Genomic DNA, 22,452 nt, shown 5'->3' on the forward strand with positions numbered 1-22,452 from the left:
AACCGTTGTACCTTCATTGCAATAGCAACTATAGGGACACTCGAGGCCAATTTCCGCCGTCACCATCGGCGTCGCCGTGAGGTTCAGTGTAAAGTCCAAGTGTGATAAGACCCTACTGTACCCCGCGCACCGTAGGCTTTACTCGAAATAAAAGGAACAAAGCAAGGACAACGTAGAAAAACGGTGGCTAAATCTTGGTAGATTTCTAGATTTTAGGAAAGCCTTCGGTTATTTGCGACATGGTGTTCTTTTCGAAAAGTTACCTCTTTATGAAATCCGCAGTGTCGCTTTATCTTTGATGAAAAGCTACCTCACTTCAAGCATGCAGTTCACAATAATAAATAGCGCCCTAGTTCTGAAATTCAGTATATTAAATACAGGGTGACACAAGGGTACGCTTTAGGAGCTGTTTCAGTTTTACTGTACATTAATGGTATTGTAAGTATTCGAGGCTGTTCTAATATTATATGCAGATGACACTAACGCGTTCTGCTCAAGTAGAGAGATACATACTCTTTTTGCGGAAGCTAACATTTGGTTTCAGCAAATAAGTTTATGGCTGAACAAACTTCAGTTAAGCGTCAACAAAACAAAGTATTTGTTATTCAAATCCAAAGGGACGATAACGGCATCCGCAGTTACACCTACAATTTCAAAAAGTTAACATTGAGCAGGCGTCAACAGTTAAATTCTTGGGTATCATATTCCATGAGAACCTGTCTTGGTCACAGCACTTAATTAGATCTTCTCAGAAACATTATTCCTCGTTTTTTTAGGTGCATAAAACACATTGCGTTGTTCACTACTGATAAGTGTGACATGCACCTTTTACAATCCGCTTATACAGTCTTGATTTACTTAATACTGGCTGGTTTGATCGAGAACTACACAATCTAACTTAAGGTATATTGAAACATTTAAAAAGCGTGCGCTACACGCAATAGGATACTTGGGACGTACTGAGTCTGCTAAACCATACTATAGCAAACATAAAACACTAGCAATACTAAAACTTCATACTCATAAAATCTTTCTGAAAATTTTGCGGCAATTTTGGGCAGGCAAGTGCTCTTTCCAAAACAAATACCGCGTTAAAACGATTGGCTAAGAATTCAGAAGCAGTTTGATAGCTAAACCACGTTGCAAAACAACATACGAAAATAAAAAAAAAATGGCAGTACAACTTCCTGATCTTCCAAACAATTAAGCCATAGTACTAGAACTGCAAAAATTCTGGAAGATTTTAAGAAGAAAATATAAAAGAATTGTCGTTATCAAATGGCTGATGCAAATGTCAACCTACGAGTATAAAATGTTTCATAATGTTTCTTTGTGTTTGAAGTCCTTAACAAACTGTATGAGGCAACTTTTCATTTTCTTTTTTTAAAATGAATTATTGAACTTCTTAGAAACATAAGTACTAAGTTTATAGTTTCATGCATGGCCTGTTGAGTGTCTTTCTGCCGTTTTTCCATACTGCTACGGTACGGGTGGCACGGCCCAATCAGACAAATGGTTGCCTTTAGCCCTGTCGATCCCCTAAGACAATCTGTAACATTGTCTTAAATAAAGAAGTAAAGAACGGTGCGATCGGGGTGGAAGCGTGCGAGGGTTGGCCGAGGAGGATGGCTTGATACACGCCGCCGTCTTTCCGCTCGCCCAGTGTTGTGTGCACTAAGGAGAGGGGGGGGGGGGAGTGAGCGCGCGGTAACGCCCTACCTTGTAGGTAATGTGCGGCGGGTGAAAGCCTTAGGCTAGCAGAGACAGCTGGTGGCTTCGTGTGCGCCGTGTTCTCGCGTGCCTATAGCGTTGGATGTCGCGTAATCTCAATTTTTGGAGACGCGTTGAAGTGATCGACAGGCGGCGCGAAGCGTTCGGTCGCCGCTGCTGCCACATTTCCTCACGCCAGCATTGTGCATCGAGTGCCCGCGGTCATCGACTGAAATATAGATATGTTCATGTTTGCCTGTGCGCGGTGACACCATGCTTGTTAATTTAATTAGTAAGAGAGCGCTTACTGCAATTTACGCGGCGGATAAAGCTACGTATACCACCTTTACTTATTGTAAATCGTCTAATAATTTGCTGTCGCTATCAATGCTTCGCCTTTCGGGCGAAACTGCGACTTCTTTTTTTTTTTTTGCACGAGCTAGAACTGAATCGGGACTGAAATCGGAGCGCTTTGAACACGAACCAAACTGGCATTTCCTTCGGTTCGGCCCCCTGGTTTGGTTATGCCAGTGAGCGCCGGTGAGTGCGAATGGACGCCATTATAAGCGTGAACGAGCACGTGCGAGTGTGAGCAGAAGAGTGTGCAAGTGAGTGAGTTGCATTGCATGTGGGTATACGATATGTGTGAACGTGACCTTGAAACGAGCTCTGATCTTGCTCTTTATGAGTGATCGTTTTAGTGAGCTGGTAATTCACACGAGCTTATAAACCTGAGTTTAAATCGAATGAGTCAGTGGGTGATTTCATGAGACTAACGGGAGCCTGAGTCCATGATTCCGTTAGTATGAGTGTCCGTAATTATGTGAATTTGAGTGAGCCCGAGTGAGTGAGAGTCCGTTAATCGAAGCAGGTTTGCCTGAATCTGAGTCCGAGTGATCCAATAAAAAAAGAAAGTATTCTGTGAATGAGTCTGATTAAGTTACGTTTATTTTGCTGGCCCATGATGACCAGTTTGGTCAATATAAGCCTTGCTGCAAGGCAGCGGGACCTTGAAAACAGCACTCTTACAACAGCGTCTAAAGCTAGCGGTGTTGTTAACTGTACACGCGTTACCCTGATGAGCCTACCCACCCTGCGCCCTTCTCTGAATGGCCGCATTAACGCTGCAAGGCTTTCTTTTGTGAACAGAAAATGACGTCGGAATCGTACCTAGTATACCAACCTTCGTGAGGCGGTGTGACATCGAGTGCAGGTACGAAATAACGACTATTTTGCGATTTTCCACTAGGAGCAGGATCATCAAGATTCTGTCATGCTGCTGCTTTCATTTTACGAAACGAGCTTTCGGTAGCACATGTTTCCGAACGTTTTGGGGCGCAGGTCGACCGTTTTCTGTCGGCTGGGCACTCTGCAAGTTTATTAGCTCGCGTGCGTTCATAGACACATTGCATTCACCTTTTGACACTGTCGAAGACTTCACAGGCGAAGTAAAGTAGATGAAGCCGCTGCTTCACGAACACAGCGGTTACCTGCCCGTATAGCACGGGTTACACTTACAGATTACAGGTCGCACTTGCCGCGCTTACAGAGTGCCGCGTGACTGGCCGCTCGAGGCACTTTGCGTGCATTCGCGGGTTTCTTTCACGCGCGGAAAAACACTTTTATGTTGCCCGTATTAAGGAACAGAAAGCTGCATCGGGAGTTTTTCATGTCGCTCTACAATTTTCTCATTGACACTCTTCATGTAATTATAATATTTGAGAAGTTGATTATTAATTAAGACTAATTATGTAATTAGACGGAATGCAAAAAGTAATCTCAGTGTTTCCAAGCAACGGCAAACAACATTACCTTGGTTCTGTCCAGCTATACGTGGCATTCGCATAGCTTTAAACTCTGGCTAAATTTAGCTGGGACACACCCTACATATATGTGAAAGGATCGAGGGGGTGCACAAGCAGCAGTTTGTCATTTTCACTTCGTGGTGTCCGCTGGATTCGCCTCAATTACCACCCATAAAGTATGCTTACATAGACCAAGCAAAAACTTAACTATCTTCGTGCTCATTGAGAAGATGATGTGAATAGCTGTGATGATTACAGCATTGACTAAGAAGCTTTCGTCTTGCAATAAAGGAACCTGTCCTTGCTGGAAAAAATGCAAGTTACTTTTTCTCCAACCAAATACTACAGGAGAAAAATGTTTGGGCTATCCGAATCATGTAAAAATGTCAAACGATTCAACTAAAATTGCACACGTACAGTTTGGTTTAACTGAAATTCTCGGCTATCCTAGTTTAGATTATAAAATTCTAATTTATCCGGACTCCGCTGCATTCATTCCTTGCACTTAATTCGATGCAGCTAAGGACAGCTGGGTCATTTTGCAAAGGTTAACACTAGAAACGCTGCGCAAGCGACAAGAGAGCCGACAGCATAGGACATCACGCCCCGCATCGTTAGCGGTGTACTCTTCTTGATCTCTTCGTGCCATATTTCAAGCATGTAGACAATGAAGGTGCAGAATGGATTCTCCTAGCATGCGCAATCAGACAACCAACAAGATCATCTCGAGCGAACCGAGCTCTTGTTACAATTCTGAGGGTATGGCATTGTGTTGCCATCTAGCCATCCCTTTTGGACGCTATAAAACCAGGTGTGCTTACACATTAAACTTTGCAGCAATTGTATTTACCCGATATAAAAAAGGAAGTGTCTCAAGCAAGTTATCTAATATGCGTGTACCAAGAACGAATTTATATTGCACCGATGATACAGCAGTAAGCGTCAAGTTCCGAATTTGCCTATCAACTGAAAATGTCTACTGGAATTTCAGTTGTATTTTTCAGGAATGCTTTCATTCGGCATACAAAAGAATACAACCTGTATACAACATAAAGTTAGGTGTATGGGGTGCCTAACATGCGCTCGGGCGTTTCTGAAGTGGCTATCCTTTAATCTATGTGGTTTTGGTCACCAGCCAGATTGCAAACGTAATATCTAAGCGATTTTATTGTATGCAAGCCTATTTCGAAGGCTAATCTGCTAATCAGTAAGCCAGATTTCCGATTTAAAATAACATGTGTCGTATGTCTCAATTACAACAGACAGACAGTCTAAGTATATGTCGACAATCAGATATATCATGCATCAACATATAATTTATGTTGAGGGACACAGTTCATCTTGCTAACATAGGGAACTGTATTATTCGCACATTCAAGTTTGCTAAGAAAACCAGCGAAGAACCAAGAGCTGTGAGCATTACATCAGTACGTTTGCCATTTGTCACTCTACGTGGTCACCATGCTCCTAGGAGCACAACTTTTTCCACGCTTACCGACATATTTAAATACAAGTTTTCCCGACTCGCCAGTTCAACCATTGGAACCTCTAGTACCAGTTCTGACCAGCCGTCGAAGACGTTTAATTCTGTTCGAGATCGTACCATTACAGTTCGCTTGCGCTCGTACGTTCCTGCTGTACGCTCCAGTTATCGCAGCAGTTAACGTTGAGTACCATTTGTATCTAGTATTTTATATACAGACAATACAGGCGCATTTGTGCCGTCGCCGTTAGGTTCCGTATAAAGTCAGACGGCGATCAAATCGTCGCCGCGCGCCGTATGCTGTATGTGCGAGTGAAAGCGTGCGAGGGTGAGCCGGCTCTCGCGGCGCACGGTATCTCGAGAACCATCTGCGGAAAGGCCGAAGGTCAATTCGCTCGCTGCTGCCGCCGCGCTTTCTCATTCCAGCGTTTTGACAGCGAGTGTCTGCGGTCATCGAGTGATACGTATTGAGGTTTGCTTGTTCGCGCGTTACCACATGCTTGCTAATTTAGTTAGTACGTCTATGCTTAGAAGTTTATAACAGAAGTTAATCCTTACTTCGTACAGCTTTCCACTAAATTGCTATCGCAATCGATGCTTCGCCTTTCGGGCGAAACTGCGACCTACTTTTCTACCCTTCGCACTATGTGATGAATTTTAATTATGTCCACGGTGGTATACATTCTCATCTTGTCTATCTTTCGCCCCCTCCTGCTACGGCACACACGGGCTGCTGCAGCATGCAGGAATAAATAAATAAATAAATAAATAAATAAATAAATAAATAAATAAATAAACTTCACGTTACCACTTTGCTGTTGTGTCCGTCTCTGGGGGCGTTGAATTCTTCTTTGATGTTCCTATTCTGATGACCCTGTTGCGCCATATGCGGGGTTATCATATTTAAGTTTTACGGAACTTTTAAGAATCGCCTGTGGCAGATATCATAATTCCTGTCCTTGAGCTGGATAATTCGAAGAGGCGGACATTATTAGCGCGACAAGACGAAACACTTATTCAACTAATTAACAAAAATGAGCTATTTAAGTTCTTAATTACTTTACGGCGCTTTAAACGGGGACAAACGGGGCGCTGCGTGAGTGACCGCATGCGCAAACAAGGTCAGTAAGCAAGGAAGAGATCGCCACCTGTCGCTGTGTTGCGTTGAATGTGGCTGTGAGCAATTTTTGAAAGATTGCGCCACACTGTCAAACTATCACGATAACGCGCACAACTCATCTCTGAAGCATTCCCCATCCAGAAGAGTGGCGATGCTTGTGTAAGCATTCCATCAATTTCATTCCTTCCGAAGGAAATTGCATTCCTATCGGAGTGATTACATTCTTTTTACTTCCAAGAATGCTCCCTTCACGTGTTTTCTGGTTTTTCTTGCAAAGTGGTATACATATACGATCTCAGCGTCTCGGCAAATGCTTTAAGTAATATTTAAAGATCAGCTGTAGCAGATAGCAGAATTCTAATCCTTGAGCTGGATTACTCACACAGGCGGGACACTATTTGCACGTGAAATCGAAGTGCACAATCAACAAATTAACAAAAATCATTATGTTCTAACTAATTTTCTTGTGGAACGTATTACAATTTACAAATTGTATCCGGGAAATTCGCAAGGCGGATCCAATTAGAACGAATTCTCAGGATGACATAATTTTCTAGATAGTCATTCCAGAACTTTGCGAACAAATACATTGGCGATGCAGTTACTTTTGTGCTTCAATGCATAAAACGGCGTCTTCAAAAAGTAAGCGGCACGACAATGCATTTTTACTCCAAGTCTCATGGCCCATATCTCGAAAATGATGTCATACACAGAATTCTTTTTGAAGCAGATATGCCTTGCAGTCACCGGCTATAATTTCTTAAATTGCAATATGTGCCATAAGGTAATTAATTAGACACGTAATCAGTTTTTTTTTGTAGATGAGTCCATCATGCATTTGAATTTCGAGTAGACCAGCTCAATGGCTAGAATTGTGACAGATGCCACAGGCAATCTTTAAAAATTACTTAATGCCTTCGCAGAAGCACCTCGTATACGCTGCTTGAAACAATAAACATTACCCGCCGTGGTGGCGTATAGTGGCTGCTAAGCACGAGGTCGCGGATCGAATCCCGGCTGCGGCGGCCGCATTTCGATGGGGGCGAAATGCAAAAACGCCCGTGGTCCCGTGCATTGCGTGCACGTTAAAGAACCCCAGGTGGTCAAAACTAATCCGGAGCCCCTCACTACGCTGTGCCTCGTAATCAAATCGTGGTTTCAGTACGCAAAACCCCAGGATTTTTAAAGAATCAACGTTTGCTTTTATATGTAGTCAGCGCTTATGTCTGTCCATTTCTTACGTCCCGTTATTTTACCCTGTCTCTGCTCAACTCGTTTCAAGTTTTCTGTTATTATTCAACATATCGCTGTGAAATTAATAAAAATAGCGTTTTGAAAGAATAGTTTCCCAGTTTAAACTGCATCGTTTTTTCTCTTTAATAGTGCATGCTTTTCGCTGGTCCCTCAGTACGACGCATTATTCCATGACTGCCGAGTAGTTTGAGACCTACTTGAAATTAACGAAGCTGAGCGGAGTTTGTCGAGGTCAATGAACAGTTGACGCCCATCTTTAGTCACGAAAAACCACTGACACGGCCAACATATAGCGGTTCGCACGAAGGAGATCGTGCGGATTTCCAGAAAATCGTATAAAGGAAGCCGTATAAGAGCGCAGAGAAAATAGTCAAATAAAAAGACTCTTGGCGCATCGTTTTGACGCCGCTTACTGCATGATAAACACCTTGAGCGCAGCGATGAGAAAAAGAAGCGGGGAGGGAGGGAGGGAGGGGAGATGGGTGGGTGGGTATGAGCTCGCTGTGTAAATGCGCGCGACTTGGCTCCGATCTTTTTCATCCGGCAGCAGCGAAGGCGCACTGAAAGGTGTTGTTCCTCCCTCGTCTCCCTCTGCAGTTGTTGCATACATTCCTCACCTCCTCCTGGGCGACGCGCAATCCCGCCTTTCAAAGTGCAGCCGCGTCTTGCACTTCCTCTCTCCTCTGCCACGCTGGGAGAGCGACAGAAAACCACGCGCGTCCCGGCGTATATGTCGCAGTACTGCAGCCGTGCAGGAGCACAGCGTGCCTTTCAAAGGATCGGATTGGCGGGGGCAACTCGGTCCCTCAGACGCGAGCCCGTGCGTGGTCGCCGGGAGTCGCTCTTGTTATTGCCGTCTTGCGGTTCGCGCTCTCCCCCCCCCCCCCGTGGACGACGGCAGGCGGGCAGGCTCGGGCCGTCCAGGAGCGGGGTCCGTTTTTTATGGGCTTAGTCACACGGCGCCCGCTCCCCCCCTCTCCGCGTCCTCCTCCTTAATCTCACGTGGAATCGCCGACTGGTGGCTGTGCGGAGTCGCCGCCGCCGCCGCCACTTGTATAGTTGCGCCGACGATCGCCAGCCGGCCGCAGCGCCGAGTCACCGGTGGCCGGACACGTCGCCACGAGGGCGATCTGCTGCTGACCGCGAACCTGCCCGACGTCATCTCGCACGCAGCCCTGCAACAGGCGAGTAGTGCATGGCGTGCCGGACGCGCTGTGCCGGCCCGCAGGTGCTCCCTGCGAAGACGCGTGTTGCGATGCTGATTGATTGATTGGGGCGCGCGTAACGTCGCAAAGCTACGCCGAGACTGCGAGGCACGCCGTAACTTGCAGATTCATTTAGACCAACTGGTCCGTCGCAATCTAGCGCATTGTGCCGCGGCTGCTCTTGCATTCTGCATCCGGCCGTGGGAATGCACGCTCCGCGGCTTGGAATCGAACCGGCCACCTCGCGCTCAGGAGAAGAGCGCCATCGATGCTGGCGTCCTCAGCAAAACGGCGTATAGGGACGGTAGAGACGATGAGTCCTGTCATGCTTTCTTGTGTCGTAAAAAAAAAAAAACAGACAAGGATGAATGCTGACGTGTGTCAGCAAAACACGAAACTGCTGCAGCTTTTCCAAACCTTAAGATATCAGATACTGCTTGAACGCCCGCCCACAAAAGCCTCACTGACGGCGGAAGCTGCGACAACGCTCAAATGCTTCGCCGCGTGAGCAGGCCGCCTGTACGGACGCTTCGCAGGCTGCATGCTCGTTCGTGTGCAGAATGCACCGTTCACTTTCAGGTTTCCGTGTTCCGAAAACTTCCGCCCACGACAGTTTTCGGAAGACAGAACATTTTTGGATGGAGGGGTAGGTGGGCGACCAGGGCGTGAACGGTAAATTCCTGACGAATCTGAATTTATGCATGAACCTTTCTTCAGAACTCCTTCGAATCCTTGTTCGTTTGTACTTCACAAGTCCTAGCATGAATTTACCGTCACATGCCGATAAAATGCTTTTGGTAATGCTGAAATACGAAATTTGCACGTGCGGAAATTGTGTGATGAACTAAACAAACTTGCAGTAATAACTGGCGTCTATGACGCTAGTTGTACGAACTGATATCATAAAGGTGATGCAGTGTAAGTGTGCTTGCTCACACACGTAAGCGTTACAAACGGAGCGCGCGCTAACCTGTTCACGCCATGGGAGGATGCATAACGTGCCTATCATCACCTATCGTTCGATTAACAGCGCTTACAAGTTTTTGCGAATGACAAAGAACACGTATACTTCAATATAGTTCCTATATATTTCAATGTGTAGCATCCGTATTTATTATATAATATTCAGGACATAACATCGTTTATTTAAAAAAAAATATGTTGTATTATTTTCTCCTCACCCTGTACGTTTTGACTATCACGCTGGGCCATGTACGCAAAATACTTGTTGAGCAGATATCATAATAGTTGTAGAAAAATATAAGGCTCCGCTGAATGATTCGCACGTAAACCCTCAGCGGTGGCTTAGCGGCTATGGTGTTGCGCTGCCAAGCCCGAGTTCGTGGGCAAATACCGGCTGCGGCGGCGGAATTTTGATGGGGGAGAAATGCAAAAAAAAAACACCCATGAACCGTGCACTGGGTGCAGTCAAAGAACCCCAGGTGATATAAATTAATCCGGAGTCCTCCACTACGGCGTGCCTCACATTCACATCGTGGTTTTGGCACGTAATTAAAACCCCACGATTTAATTTAATTCGCACGGAACGATGTGATTTCACATGCTTGAGGTATTGCTGGTTGCCGGTTTATTTATTATTGCCGGTTTATTACATTCAAAGTCTGCCGGATGAAAACGTGTCTGCGATCTCAAGCATTTGGCCGCTAAGTTGTTGCAGCGTCACAAAATGTGCGCGGTGTGCTGAATCTTGTCTGTGCGGGCGCCACCACGCGGTCATGCCAGAAACGGCTGAGAAAGTAACATAGTATATCCTTCTCCTTTCCTGACGAACCACCATTTGTCGTGTTGACACACCAGAGGCTCATAAAGCGGCCAAAGGATCATGCAGTGACGCCAACAGTGCGAGCGAAATGGGAAACATATTTTTGCCCGTCGCGCGCTGTGCACTCTTGCTTATTCTTTGTTTTTCTTCTCTCCACCACTGCAGCTATTTCGGAAGCCATAACGTAACCAGCACTCCGAGAGTGTCACTATGCTGCCACTTGCGGAATGATAACTTAGGGGGCCGAAGCCTTGTGATAACTACACAGCGAGTGATCATCCGAGACGGGCCGGCTGCATGGTTGGCGTTACGATCTAGCCTGAATCTGCTGCGCACATGCTGGCTGGCGCCACAAGTGCAATGAAGGCACGTTGGCGTGTGTACGGCGCCGGCGGGAAGCACGCAAACGCTATACAGGACGATATGAAGTGGCTGCCAACCGTTGTTTACACGTTCCCGCGAGAAGCCCAAGGCGTCACCTTTCTGTATAAACACCGATGGCCTCTATACGTGGCTCTTCAGCAGGCGGGGTGACCCGTAGAGCTGCTGCAGTCAGCTTTTGCTTACGCGAACTCGGTTGAAAAAACGTCTCAGCAGACTCTCTCCTGTCATCAGCGTAGTGTTTAGCGAGACGGGTAAGCCGAGACACAAGATATATTTGTTAGCTTATTTTGCGTGCATGGTATCCCGACATGGGTGAGGTGAGTGAAAGGTGAGTGAAGGTGAATTACCGGCAGCCGCGTTTCTATCGTGGCGAAATGCACGCCCATGTGCTGGCATCTCGGCGCATATCCGAAAACAGCCGCAGGTGGTCGAACGTCGAACGTCGCTCCGCGGTGCATGTCGCCTCGAAAAGCCAAATGTATGACTTTGTGACATAAAAGAAACTTAGCCGAGGTTCCAACGGGACTCTCTATATCTCGTGATTGTTAGGCCGTCTCTCTTTTTTTTTTTACGATGCATTAAAACGCTATTATATATATATGTCGTACTTCGTAGAGAACCCCGTCTAATACAGATATCACGAAGGTGCGAAATCGCTGCCAACGATGCTATCGAACAAAGGTACATGATAGCAGGCGTAAAAGCGCCGCAATTGCGATATGGCCTTGCATGCATCATTATCTTCCCTACGCATACTCTCAAAGGACGTTGCATAAAAGGACGAAACACACACACACACACACACACACACACACACACACACACACACACACACACACACACACACACACACACACACACACACACACACACACACACACACACACACACACACACACAAAAGAAAAACGGGGTGGGGGGATGTGGGTATTACTGGGGAGTGATTCGCAAAAAAAAAAGGAAAGCAAAGATTAGAAGAAAAAATCTACAAAGCAAGAATTTGCCACCTTAGAAAGGGGGGAGAGAGAGAGAGGAACAAGAACAGATAACAGAAAAGTCCTTCCAATCACAGGCGTTCACACAGGCCGGTCGATCTCAAGAAGCGCAGTATCGCTTGCACGGCCTTCTGATGCGATGTTAAATCGCGTCGATCTTGTAAAATTCTTTCTTCCGGCAGAGGCTGGTCGTCCAACTGGTTCAGCACAACGAAAAGCAAGTGTCTCTGCACACTGTACTGCGGGCACTGGCAAAGAACATGGCGCTCTTTGTCATGGCGCGCTTTGGCCAAACCTGGCCCTTGCGCCATAAAACACTACACATCATCATCATCAAAGAACATGACAAATTGTTTCCGCGTCGCTGCAATCGCCACATGCTCCGGTGTCGGCCACCCCTATTCGCAACACGCAGGCATTAGCCTACACAAAAGGGTCGCGTCTCTTCGGGGAAGTCTTGGTGAAAGTCGGAGGCTTAACGTTGGATCCAGGGTACATAAACGGGCGTACATAAAGTGTGGTTCATTCCACTCTGATGTAGTGCGTTGGCGCGCAAGTAGGCGGAACATCCTTGCAGGTGTTCCGCCTACTAGACAGACAGCGGGATCGATAGGCGGTTGTCTTCTACATGAGCTGAACGAGAAGCTTGATCGGCACGTTCATTGCTGACGATATGGTGACTTGGTAGCCACTGAAAAAATTATTTTATGTCCTTTCTCAGTCAGATGGTGTATGGCCTCTGTGATTTCAAATACCAACTGTTCATGCGGACCGCGCCGTAAGGCTGACAATAAACACTGTCTTCAAGTGGCAGAAAATCGTCCATTTGCGTGTTGATTCGTCATTAATAATATGTAGTGCGACTAGATGCGCTGCGAGTTCTGCTGCCCTAGACGTTGTCAAGTGAGACGTTTTCGACTTGATAGTGGTGGCTTTTGCTGGAATGACGACAGCTGCGGTAGAGCTGTTCGGCAGGAAGGAGCCGTCAGTGTATATGTGGGTGTAATACCGGTACTTCTCATTCAATAGGAGTAAGGTAAGCTGTTTAAGAGCTGGCGATGGCATATCTGCTTTTTTTCCGGATGCCAGGTATTGTGAGGTTGATCTTTGGCTGAATGAGGCACCAAGGAGGAATCGATGGTCTCGCGGCAGGTGTGAATCAAGATGGTATAGCCTCACGATGTGCGGGTACCGTTCGGAAGAACGAGGCACGTGGTCTCTCCGCAGGTGTAGACAGGCTAGATGGTGGCAATGAGTGCGGGCAAGGTGCCTTACGTGCAATCTTAGTGCCTTAACTGTTATGTGTGTCTTCATGAGGTGGTCTCTGGCGATTGCGATAGTTGCCACCGTTGACGCACTTCGAGGAAGGCCTAGACAAATCCGGAGCGCCTGGACCTAAACACTTTGTATAGTACGTAAGCTTATTTTACTTGCGTTAGTCAATGCTGGCAAGCTGGGCTGCCAAAAGCCGAGAAAAAATACCCTATATAGTCGCGGCATAGCTCTCGTGGATATTCCCGAGGTCTTTCCTGCGAATAACTTCAAAAGGTGACAGATGCCTCTCAACCGCTTTTTCATACACAATACATGGGGGCTCCATTAGATGTCTGTCAATTATGAGATCCAAGAATTTGTACGACTGTGCAAGTGGTATCATCTGCCCATTGATTAATACACTTTAGTGTGTCGTGGGCTTACGCGTAAAAGCCACAAGTGCACATTATCAGATGAAATCTCCAGGCCTTGATTGCGGAGGTAGAGTGTAGTCTGAGTGGCAGCTTTCTGGAGCCTTGCGCGCACCTGTAAGTGCGTCACTCCAGACGCCGAAACGCATGTCATCCGCACACATTGATAATTTAATTGTGCTTGGAAGGTGGTCAAGGAGACCAATCAACGCGAGGTTAAACAACGTAGGCTCAGTGACACCGTAGTGCGAGGGGGGGGGGGGGTCCAGATTAATTTCGACCACTTGGGACTCTTTAACCCGCCCTCATCTAAATATAAATATACGAGAGCTTTTTGAATTCCGCCTCCGAGGTTCGAACCCGCGACCTCGTGCACAACAGCAGAACGCCATGTCCCATACACACTAGCATCTTCATGACGTCACATTTCAACACGGTTTGCTGGTAACTAATGGAATGTACATCGATAAGCAAATCATTACACTGCATTCATGAGCAACCGAATAGCAAATCTTGAGAAGCATATCCTGCACAAAAAATGGTCTAAACACACGAAAATACGCTGAAATCCGGGAAGTCATGCTGACGCACCGGCACTGCTGTTCGGGTGCTAAAAATTCAAAAAGGAAAACTTTGGCACCTCTTCTTTTTTTCGCCAGAAAACAACCGATTTTCGCCAAACAAATGCCAAAGATAGCCTTGAAAGAACATTTTTCGCTTTAGAGTTGGTCTTCAGTGCAATTTTAAGTAGAGAACCTTGCAAGTTCTACTCCAGCTTCCCGACATTTATTTAATATTTCTTTAATAGTTCTAGACATTCGTTTAAACTTTTGTCCCCTATTATACATTTGGATTCTGGGCCTATCCCCTTAGTAAGCTGTGATCGTTTTCACTTGGAGCCAACCAACAAAACTCCTCTTGCTGGGACTAGCTGCAAATTCCGCCTCACTGAAGGAAAAGCACGCGCTTTTTGACGACGGTGACGGTGACTGCACCAACGTGGGAGGACGCGGAACATCAGACGCAGGTGCATTAAAGTTGTTGTTGTTGTTGTTGTTGTTGTTGTTGTTGTTGTTGTTGTGGCCTGAAATAATAACAACAACGGCTTTTAAAATATTTTCTGTTTACCCGCTGCCACGCTACTGCTGCTGCTACAAAAAAAAGTTTTTTGTTTCAATTTGCTTGCCGGGATTACCATCGCAACTGAAGCATCGCGAAGATGTGCAACGAATACGGTTTTCTTTCGTACGGGTTTGTCAGTAGAAACATTCAAAACCGGCGCGAGGACACATTAGCGATGGCAGTCATTAAGTGGGTCGCGCTGTGAGTGGCTATTCAAAGTTGCGCGGCCTTCCCTAAAGCTTGAATTGGATGAGGACGGTTGTCATAAGCTCACTCCAAAGTCAGCCAAATTGTCTCGACAATAAAGCCATTGCGGAAGTTATAACTCGGCCGTAGCAGTGCTCGATAAGCTTTGCATATTCAGTTCCACTCTTTCTCTCGATTTCAATTCCATGCCGACACTTCGATACAACTTGCTGCCAGCGGACGGCATTTCGTTTAATTAAGGTACCCGGGCGAGCGTTTAAATGTCCGCTCGCAAATATACGGAGCTTCGATACTACCCTGTCCATGCGTCATAGGTCTGTACGAAGGCGTGGAGAAAGCCTATGCGTGCCTCATGGGACCGACAGTGTATGTCCTAATATGGCTGCGCAATGTCCGCGTCCTCGACCCCGGCATCCCTCCTGACCTGTTTTGCAACACAGTATCCGCCTCTTCATACTCTTTAACGATTAATCCAAAGAATTCAGAGGCCTCAAGTTTCAGGTTAACTTAGGATTCGTAGTATTCGTTTTGGGAGAAATGACATTTGACTCGAAGTAATGGCAGGCACACACCAAGCGCGCTAGATCCCGCCAACGAGTCGCTGAATGCAGCAGCGGGCGAAGAACTGTGGCGCAGTAATAAATACCGGCTGTGAAATTTCAAGGAGCATCGCAGCCCGCAACCCAATGAAGAAAAACGAATGATTAAAGAATAAATAAACGGAAAGGCTATATACAGAGAAACTGATTTAATAGGTTGAGGAGAAAACTGACGACAATATAAGAAAAATACTTATAAAGCCGGTTCTTCGACATTGAACCGAATCATTAAGAATGCTATAATCACTTACTGATAATTTACTGTTTTCACTATACCGGGTGTTCTATAAGCGCATAGAGTAAATAATTCTTGCAAATAGCGACATAGTAATAAATAGGTCAAGTTTCTTGCAGCACATTATTCGCTCAGGCGGACATCAGAAATTTTTGAGAATCGCTCATTAGTTGATAAACTAGGCGATATTTATGAATATAGTCGGCCACTTTAGGACACATATTGCAACAGTAGAATGAAAGCTGGTTAGTTTTGAAGGTGTGTCCTCTGAGTATGTACACCGAGACTATAGAACCAGTTGCAATATATATATATGGGGTGCTTTTTTAATCGTTAACATAGGTTTTAAAAATCGCCCGTCCCATTTAGTAAAATTCCAATTCTGGAGCTAGATAACTCTCAAAGGCACACATTTTTTACACGATAAATCAAAATTCGAAAGTCATATTCCCTTGGAACGAATCCTGAGGATGACACCACTTTCTAGATATGCGTTCCCAAAGTTTGCGATAAAATTTATTGGTTTCCCGGTAACTTTTGAGCTTCAATGCATGAAAAGGATTTAAAAAAAAAGTAAATGGAACAGCAGTGCATTTTTATCGTAAGTTCATAGAACTAGGTTCTACTGGGTGCCGGGTAAATCATGCCTGCTGCCGATTATGTTATTTGCAGCAGTACAGAATCAAAAAGCTTTGATCGCAACAACAGAACACAGGATTCGCAGCTGCCTTTAGTAAACCGTTGCCCGGCCGGTAGGTGCAGTCGGCCGTGTACATTTATCGCTGGCAGCGATTCCCAGTAGTATCTGGCCAGTGGAGCAGCATGCCTGGCACTCCGTAACTGGTCCGCTTTCTAGCCTGCAGCCAAAATTCGTTTTCCAGACTCATCCTCAGCGGACAGCGCTAGTAGCCGCAAGCGGCCCCGCTACATGCACATCCAAGTTCAATACAAATAATTAAGTGAAAATCAGACATCCACCCATTTGTAGCAATCGCTACAAAGGAAACCCATACGGGTTCCTCGAAAGAAAAGCCTCGTAGTTGAAGAAAAATTCGTCCTGGTCCGGGACTCGAACCCGGGACCACCGCCTTTCCGAGGCAGTCGCTCTATCATCTGAGCTAATTAGGCGGCTAGCAGATGGCAGGGCGAAGTCGAATTTGTCAACAACTCGAAGCAAAGGCAAGAGCTTAATTAATTACTTTTCTCCACCTTGCAGGTTTCCGCAGAACTATTACGTCAAGTTATATACAGTGAAATCTCGTTGATACAAATCTGCATAATACGTTTTTTTCGGATAATACGTTTGTTTTCCATTTCCTGGCAAACGTCCCATAGGAGCAATGTATTTTCATAAGGTTATTGCGATCGCGTTTTCACCTGCAATCGAATACGATTGCAGTAGCGGGCTTGTACCAGCATTTCTGAAATGCACAGCTTTTATACTGCAGTGTAATAGCTTAAATAACATTCCAACGACCTACAAAGAACTCGTTAAGCCCCAGCCACGCTGGAGGAAAAACGCACGCGGTGCGCCACCGCCGATAAAACGCTGTTGCGGGAGTGCGGCCACACCGACTGGCGGTGCGCCGCAGAGGCTTCTTTTTTTAACTTCCAGAATAACTTTTTTACGATCATTGAAAAGAAGGAAGTTCAGCGCAAACTGACGAGCTGTGTCAACGTTGCTAAATAAATGTGCGCTGGCTGCGGTTCGCGCGTCGTCGAGCGATGCTGATTCGCATGACGTGTTATGCGGAGCAGTATCACTCGACGCCACACGAACTTTTGTTATTGAGTTTGTCAACGACCGCGCCTGTTTCCATACTTTCTAGAGCTTGCTCTGGATACTACTATTTTCGGATGATACGTTTTATTTTTCGGTTCCCGTGAAGGCCGTATTCACGAGATTCCACCGCATATGCTTCGGACTTCGACGTCCGTTCTGACACTCGAGGAGCTTTGTTGCTCTGGTATTGCGTATGTGTGAAGACATGCAACGGCTTCTAATAATGCATCAGCATCGTGTGCGCCAGATTTCGAGAGCACCGAATGCTGCAGGTGTGCAATGCTTCTTGTTTCCTCATGCAACGCTATATATAGCAACCCGCCGTGGTTGCTCAGTGGCTATGGTGTTGGGCTGCTGAACACGAGGTCGCGGGATCGAATCCCGGCCACGGCGGCCGCATTTCGATGGGGGCGAAATGCGAAAACACCCGTGTACTTAGATTTAGGTGCACGTTAAAGAACCCCAGGTAGTCAAAATTTCCGGAGTCCTCCACTACGGCGTGCCTCATAATCAGAAAGTGGTTTTGTCACGTAAAACCCCATAATTAAATTTAAATTATTATTATTTATAGCAAGCGTACATGCCATCTACTCTGTCTTACTTAAACGCTATGAGAAGGAGATGTTGCGGAAGGTTGTCATGCTTAAATTCAGACACTGAGTGAGGAGAAGCCTTTTCGATTTTATATTTCATTATTTTTTTCCGTTACAGAACCCCTGTGTTCATCCTCTGCAGACTGCGCTCCGGTGAGAGCTGCCATCGAGACGGGCGATGGTGTGGTGGAAGGCTTCGGTGCCGCGCGGCTTCTTCTCGCTGCTGTGCTGGCTGCTCCTGTCGGCAGACTGCGGCCGCTGTTCGCGTAAGTTCGCTCGCACACTTGCTGTATTTATGTGTACAGGCTGCACAGCGCAGTAACAGACTGAGCACACCAATACCGTTCTCGTGTCCTCGTCTGCTCTACGCTGTAAACCCAAAAAACAAGCTCTTTGAAACGTCGCACTTAGTAGGCGTATGGGACTAACGACACAATGGTCGCAGGGGTCTTGAGCCGCTCAGAACTATTCGAGTAGTGCGCGTGATTCGCAAATTAGGGCAATACTTATGCAATATGAAAATAATAATTGAGGACATCGGTTATATTCGAAGAAATGTTGTTGAGCATGTCCGGAAGCACACGATGCGGTTGTTTCCATAACTGTAGTATCCTTTAGACAGTTCTTTCTTCAAGCTCAGGAAAATTTCGGCTAATTATGAATAGACGCGACGCCAGCTACGCCACTGCGCGTCTCGTTTAGTGCTCATTAAGGCCCAACCAGAAGCACATGTCGGTAGGCGCCGGCATGCGCCTATATACGTATGTGGTGTCGCAGCTATAACGTTATCCAAGTTGTTAAAAAAATTAGAAAAACACGTTGCAAGATACGATTTTAAGATCTATGGCGTTCGGTCTTCATACCTCTGACGACCGAACAACGTAGGTCTTGTAATCGCATCTTGCACCGTGATTCTTTAATACTTTTTTTTTTCTTTGAACAGCTTGGCTTATAACGTTAGATGCATGGGACACACGCGACAAAAGCGTCTGTCGGCGTCAGTCACGGAGCGTTTTCAAAGCAAGAAGTGCGCATGCCCGCCGTATATTCTCTGCAGCCAACTATCGGGCCCGTAAATACGAGTCCGTTGGCGGTGGCTCACGTGCGTGCATCGCTTGGTCAACTGGCAGGCCGTGTCCCCCACCACAGTGAATTCCTTCCATTCATTCTAACTGAACTGTCGTCGTGACAGGGCCGTTATAAATGGAGGGCTCTCAATTCTTGCGAGATCTGTTGGTTGATGAGATAACGTTTGTACTAAGCGAGACTCCGCTTGTGGGACCTTTATAACTTGGATCAACGTTACAGTTGGCCAAATGTAAGGAGCGAGAGAGAGAGGAAAATGAAAGCGTGCCCTAACCTTCAGAGAGACACATCAGGGTAACCGCGGCTCGGTAGGGCGCGAGCGGGCGTATATAGAGGTACGCGAATATTCGAGATGTTCAATAAAAATCTGACAATTCTCATTGCTCGATTAGGGCATTCAACAATCGATCGATATACTCATTTGATCGTTAAGAGGAAGCTTTAGCTCGGGTGCTCCTATCTAAATACATGTAAAAGCAGAATTCATTTTTCTCGGCAACCACTGCACCAAACTTGACGAGGTTTGTTGCATTTAAAACAAAAACTAAAAATCTAGTGACTGTTGGTTTCGGATTTTTTATTTAGGTCGTCAATTTTTTATTAAAAATTGGCAAAAATTGAAAATTTTAAGAAAACGAAACTATCACGTTTACAACTCTGTAACTCAGCAACGAAAATTGATAATACAATTCCGTGAACTGCATCTAATAGTACATCTAAAGCGGACAAAATTGATAGGTTACACATGAATGTCAAAAAATATAGTAAAATGGAAATATACGTTTTGCAGAACCCAATGTAAACAACGTAACAAATTCACGTAAGATATAAAATGACGTATAGAATTTGTCCGCTTTCAATGACCTGATGGATCTCGTTTACAGAACCGCGATATCTGCTCTTGATGCAGAGTTATGAATTTGTAAACTTCGTGCTTCTATTTTTTTCGAACTTCCGAATTTTTGAAAATCTTTTTAACAATATTCAGGACCTAAATAGAAATTTCACGACCAACAGTCACTAGAATTTCACTTGCCCTCTCAAATGCAACAAATTTCATTAAAATCGGTCCAGGGGTTATCTCACAAAGACGTTTTTGCGTTTTACATGTATTTGAATAGGCCGCATCGGAGTTGGGCCCGAGCTAAAGCTTCCTCTTAATGGCGAATGTTCGAAATGAGCGTGCCATATGAGATTTCTGCGGCCTGGCGTATACCGTATACACGAATAGTGGCTGCCCAAAAAAGGGCCATGGTTCACTTTGACCGGCTTAACAGGGCTAAAAGTGCAGCGAAACCTATGGGTCATAGAAAAGAAATGGAAGGATTAGTTGCATGGAACGTGCAGCCTTCCTGGAACACACAGTAGCCTGCTCTCATTATTGATTGGCTGACACGAGCCCTATAGCCTTCGCTATACTACATGGAATCGGTGGGATAGAGTATCTTAGGAAGCACCGGCTACATCGTTCGCTGTTGCGTTGTAGTTGAAGGTATGGCCCGGTATCTATACTATATTCTGAATGTAAAGAGTAGTTCAGTGCTGCAGGCATGCCGAGGGACAATTGATTCCTTCCTATTTAATCAACAATTTTCAGGTAGCCCCAGTTTTCAGTAAACGGCATTTCCGCCGGAAATGCCTCAATCGCCGCTGCATTGGATGAATCAACAGTCGACGAATATCGATTAACCAGACGGGCTCTACGGAAATCTGCAAGGCGGAAGCCCGTACGAGTTTTCTTTCTAGCCAACTTCCCTTTATAACTCATTCAGCCTGTACACGTCGCTCACAATTATTGTCGCGGTGCCAGTTGCCTAACGAATGATGCTTCGTTTGTGGCTGCATTCAGGCTTGTTACCCTCTGTTTACGCGAAACGAAATCCTCCATTGTTCCCACGGTGCAGCTGGCCATGATTGCTTCGCTCACTCGATGGCTCACTTAAGAGCAACATTTCGGCACTATTTCCTTTTCTGGGCGTTACCGAGTGATATCGTTAATCTTGTATCAGCTAAAAGTTGCATGCACGATTCATGCACCGTTGTGAGTACTTTCCTAGCTGGCCAATGCAATGATAGGCAAATTTTGCCACAGTGACCCAACCTTTTGTTGTTGTCGTTGTTGCCTCAACGCTTGTTGCTGTTCTCCTCCTTTTTCTTCTTCTTCTTATTTGCCGAACCAGAATAACGTTCACGATTGACTCGTACGTACAGATGTTCGTACCGCCGGAAATCGTTAGTTGTCGGTTGTAAGAATCTGCGCGAGCAATCGACACCGATCCCAGCTCTCACACGCGTAACTTTCTAATATTTACGGCAGATATTTGAATACTAGACTTTAGAACACATTCAAAAATATGTATTTTAGTTGTTTTCGGCGCACTAGTCTGCGTTTCTTCATTTCTTTCTTTCATTTTTCTTTCCGTGTAAAAAAAAAAGAAAAACGAGAACCCGCGCCACCACAGTGCTGCTCTGAAAAACACTGCGAACGAAATAATCCTGGCCCTGTAATAGCCGATCTCGCTCATAAATATGACATGTTGCCTTTCTTCGAGGTGACTGTTACATTCGTGTCCATGGGCCGTATAACGTAAAACTATTCCAGTATGTTTTTATTCCAATCTCCTGACGTCAAATTTGCGTAACCGCCGACGTAAACATCGGGCGGTCATCCGCAGGGTTGTCTGAACAAACCAATCAAATGCTCTCCTCGTTCATAGGAGGTCACTTTTGGTTGCTTGAAAAACGAATAACATTGCCTGCACTGAGCGGCTCGTCTCATCTAATTGGCTCACAAGAGGCGAGGAGCACGCTCAAGTGGAGAGGGTTTCGACGGGGCCGAGCCACTGCAATGAATATCGATAGCCGGATGAAGAGGGTGGTGCCGGCGTCTGCGATTGGTCCGCTTTCTCTTACTTAGCTTGCGGTGGCTCGTCGACAATCGCGGCGGCATGCAACGAAAGCTTAAGAATGACGCTAGCACGGATCCTCAGCAAAGAAATGTTGGCATAACGAGGTCGTAAACGTGCCGAAAGTGCTCGAAAACGTTACACGGCCACGCAAAAAGTTTTATTACACGCAAATAAACCAATGCTCTCCGGAAGGGGCGAGTAGCAAGTGCCGGAGGGATCGGCGGCAGCCATCTTTTATTCCTTTCTGAACGGGGTAGCCTGCGGCTATTCAGAAGAAAATTCAGTTTTGTTCAGCATATTAATGCATCTTTAACGCGTACGCGTCACTCTGACGCGGTAAGTCTTTGCTGTTTTGTGACGTTGCGTGAGAGGCAGGTGAAGTAGGTGCAGCCCGAAAACTTTTGACCAATAGCCGAGGGCTAATGGGGAAAAGGCGTCGAATCAGAAATAGCTATTTTTCTTTTGCTCGGTCAAATTATGCATACTCAGTGTGT

At 45.9% G+C, this 22,452-nt stretch overlaps 1 protein-coding gene across 3 annotated transcripts in view; it reads left to right on the forward strand.

Annotated features, from left to right (window-relative positions):
* Positions 1 to 22,452, forward strand: part of LOC142581982 (extracellular matrix organizing protein FRAS1-like) — a 97,711-nt gene that overhangs the window by 14,557 nt on the left and 60,702 nt on the right. The window contains exons 4-5 of one of the 3 annotated variants that reach the window (XM_075691422.1): positions 2,154 to 2,250; positions 18,082 to 18,229. In XM_075691422.1, coding sequence (XP_075547537.1) covers positions 18,142 to 18,229 — 88 coding nt within the window. In that variant the 5' untranslated portion in view covers positions 2,154 to 2,250; positions 18,082 to 18,141. Of the gene's footprint in view, positions 1 to 2,153; positions 2,251 to 8,251; positions 8,557 to 18,081; positions 18,230 to 22,452 lie in introns of those variants that run through there. The other 2 variants (XM_075691420.1, XM_075691426.1) reach the window with 2 other exon arrangements.

Source organism: Dermacentor variabilis, chromosome 1 (assembly GCF_050947875.1).
Source record: "Dermacentor variabilis isolate Ectoservices chromosome 1, ASM5094787v1, whole genome shotgun sequence".
In the NCBI taxonomy this organism is placed as follows: domain Eukaryota; kingdom Metazoa; phylum Arthropoda; class Arachnida; order Ixodida; family Ixodidae; genus Dermacentor; species Dermacentor variabilis.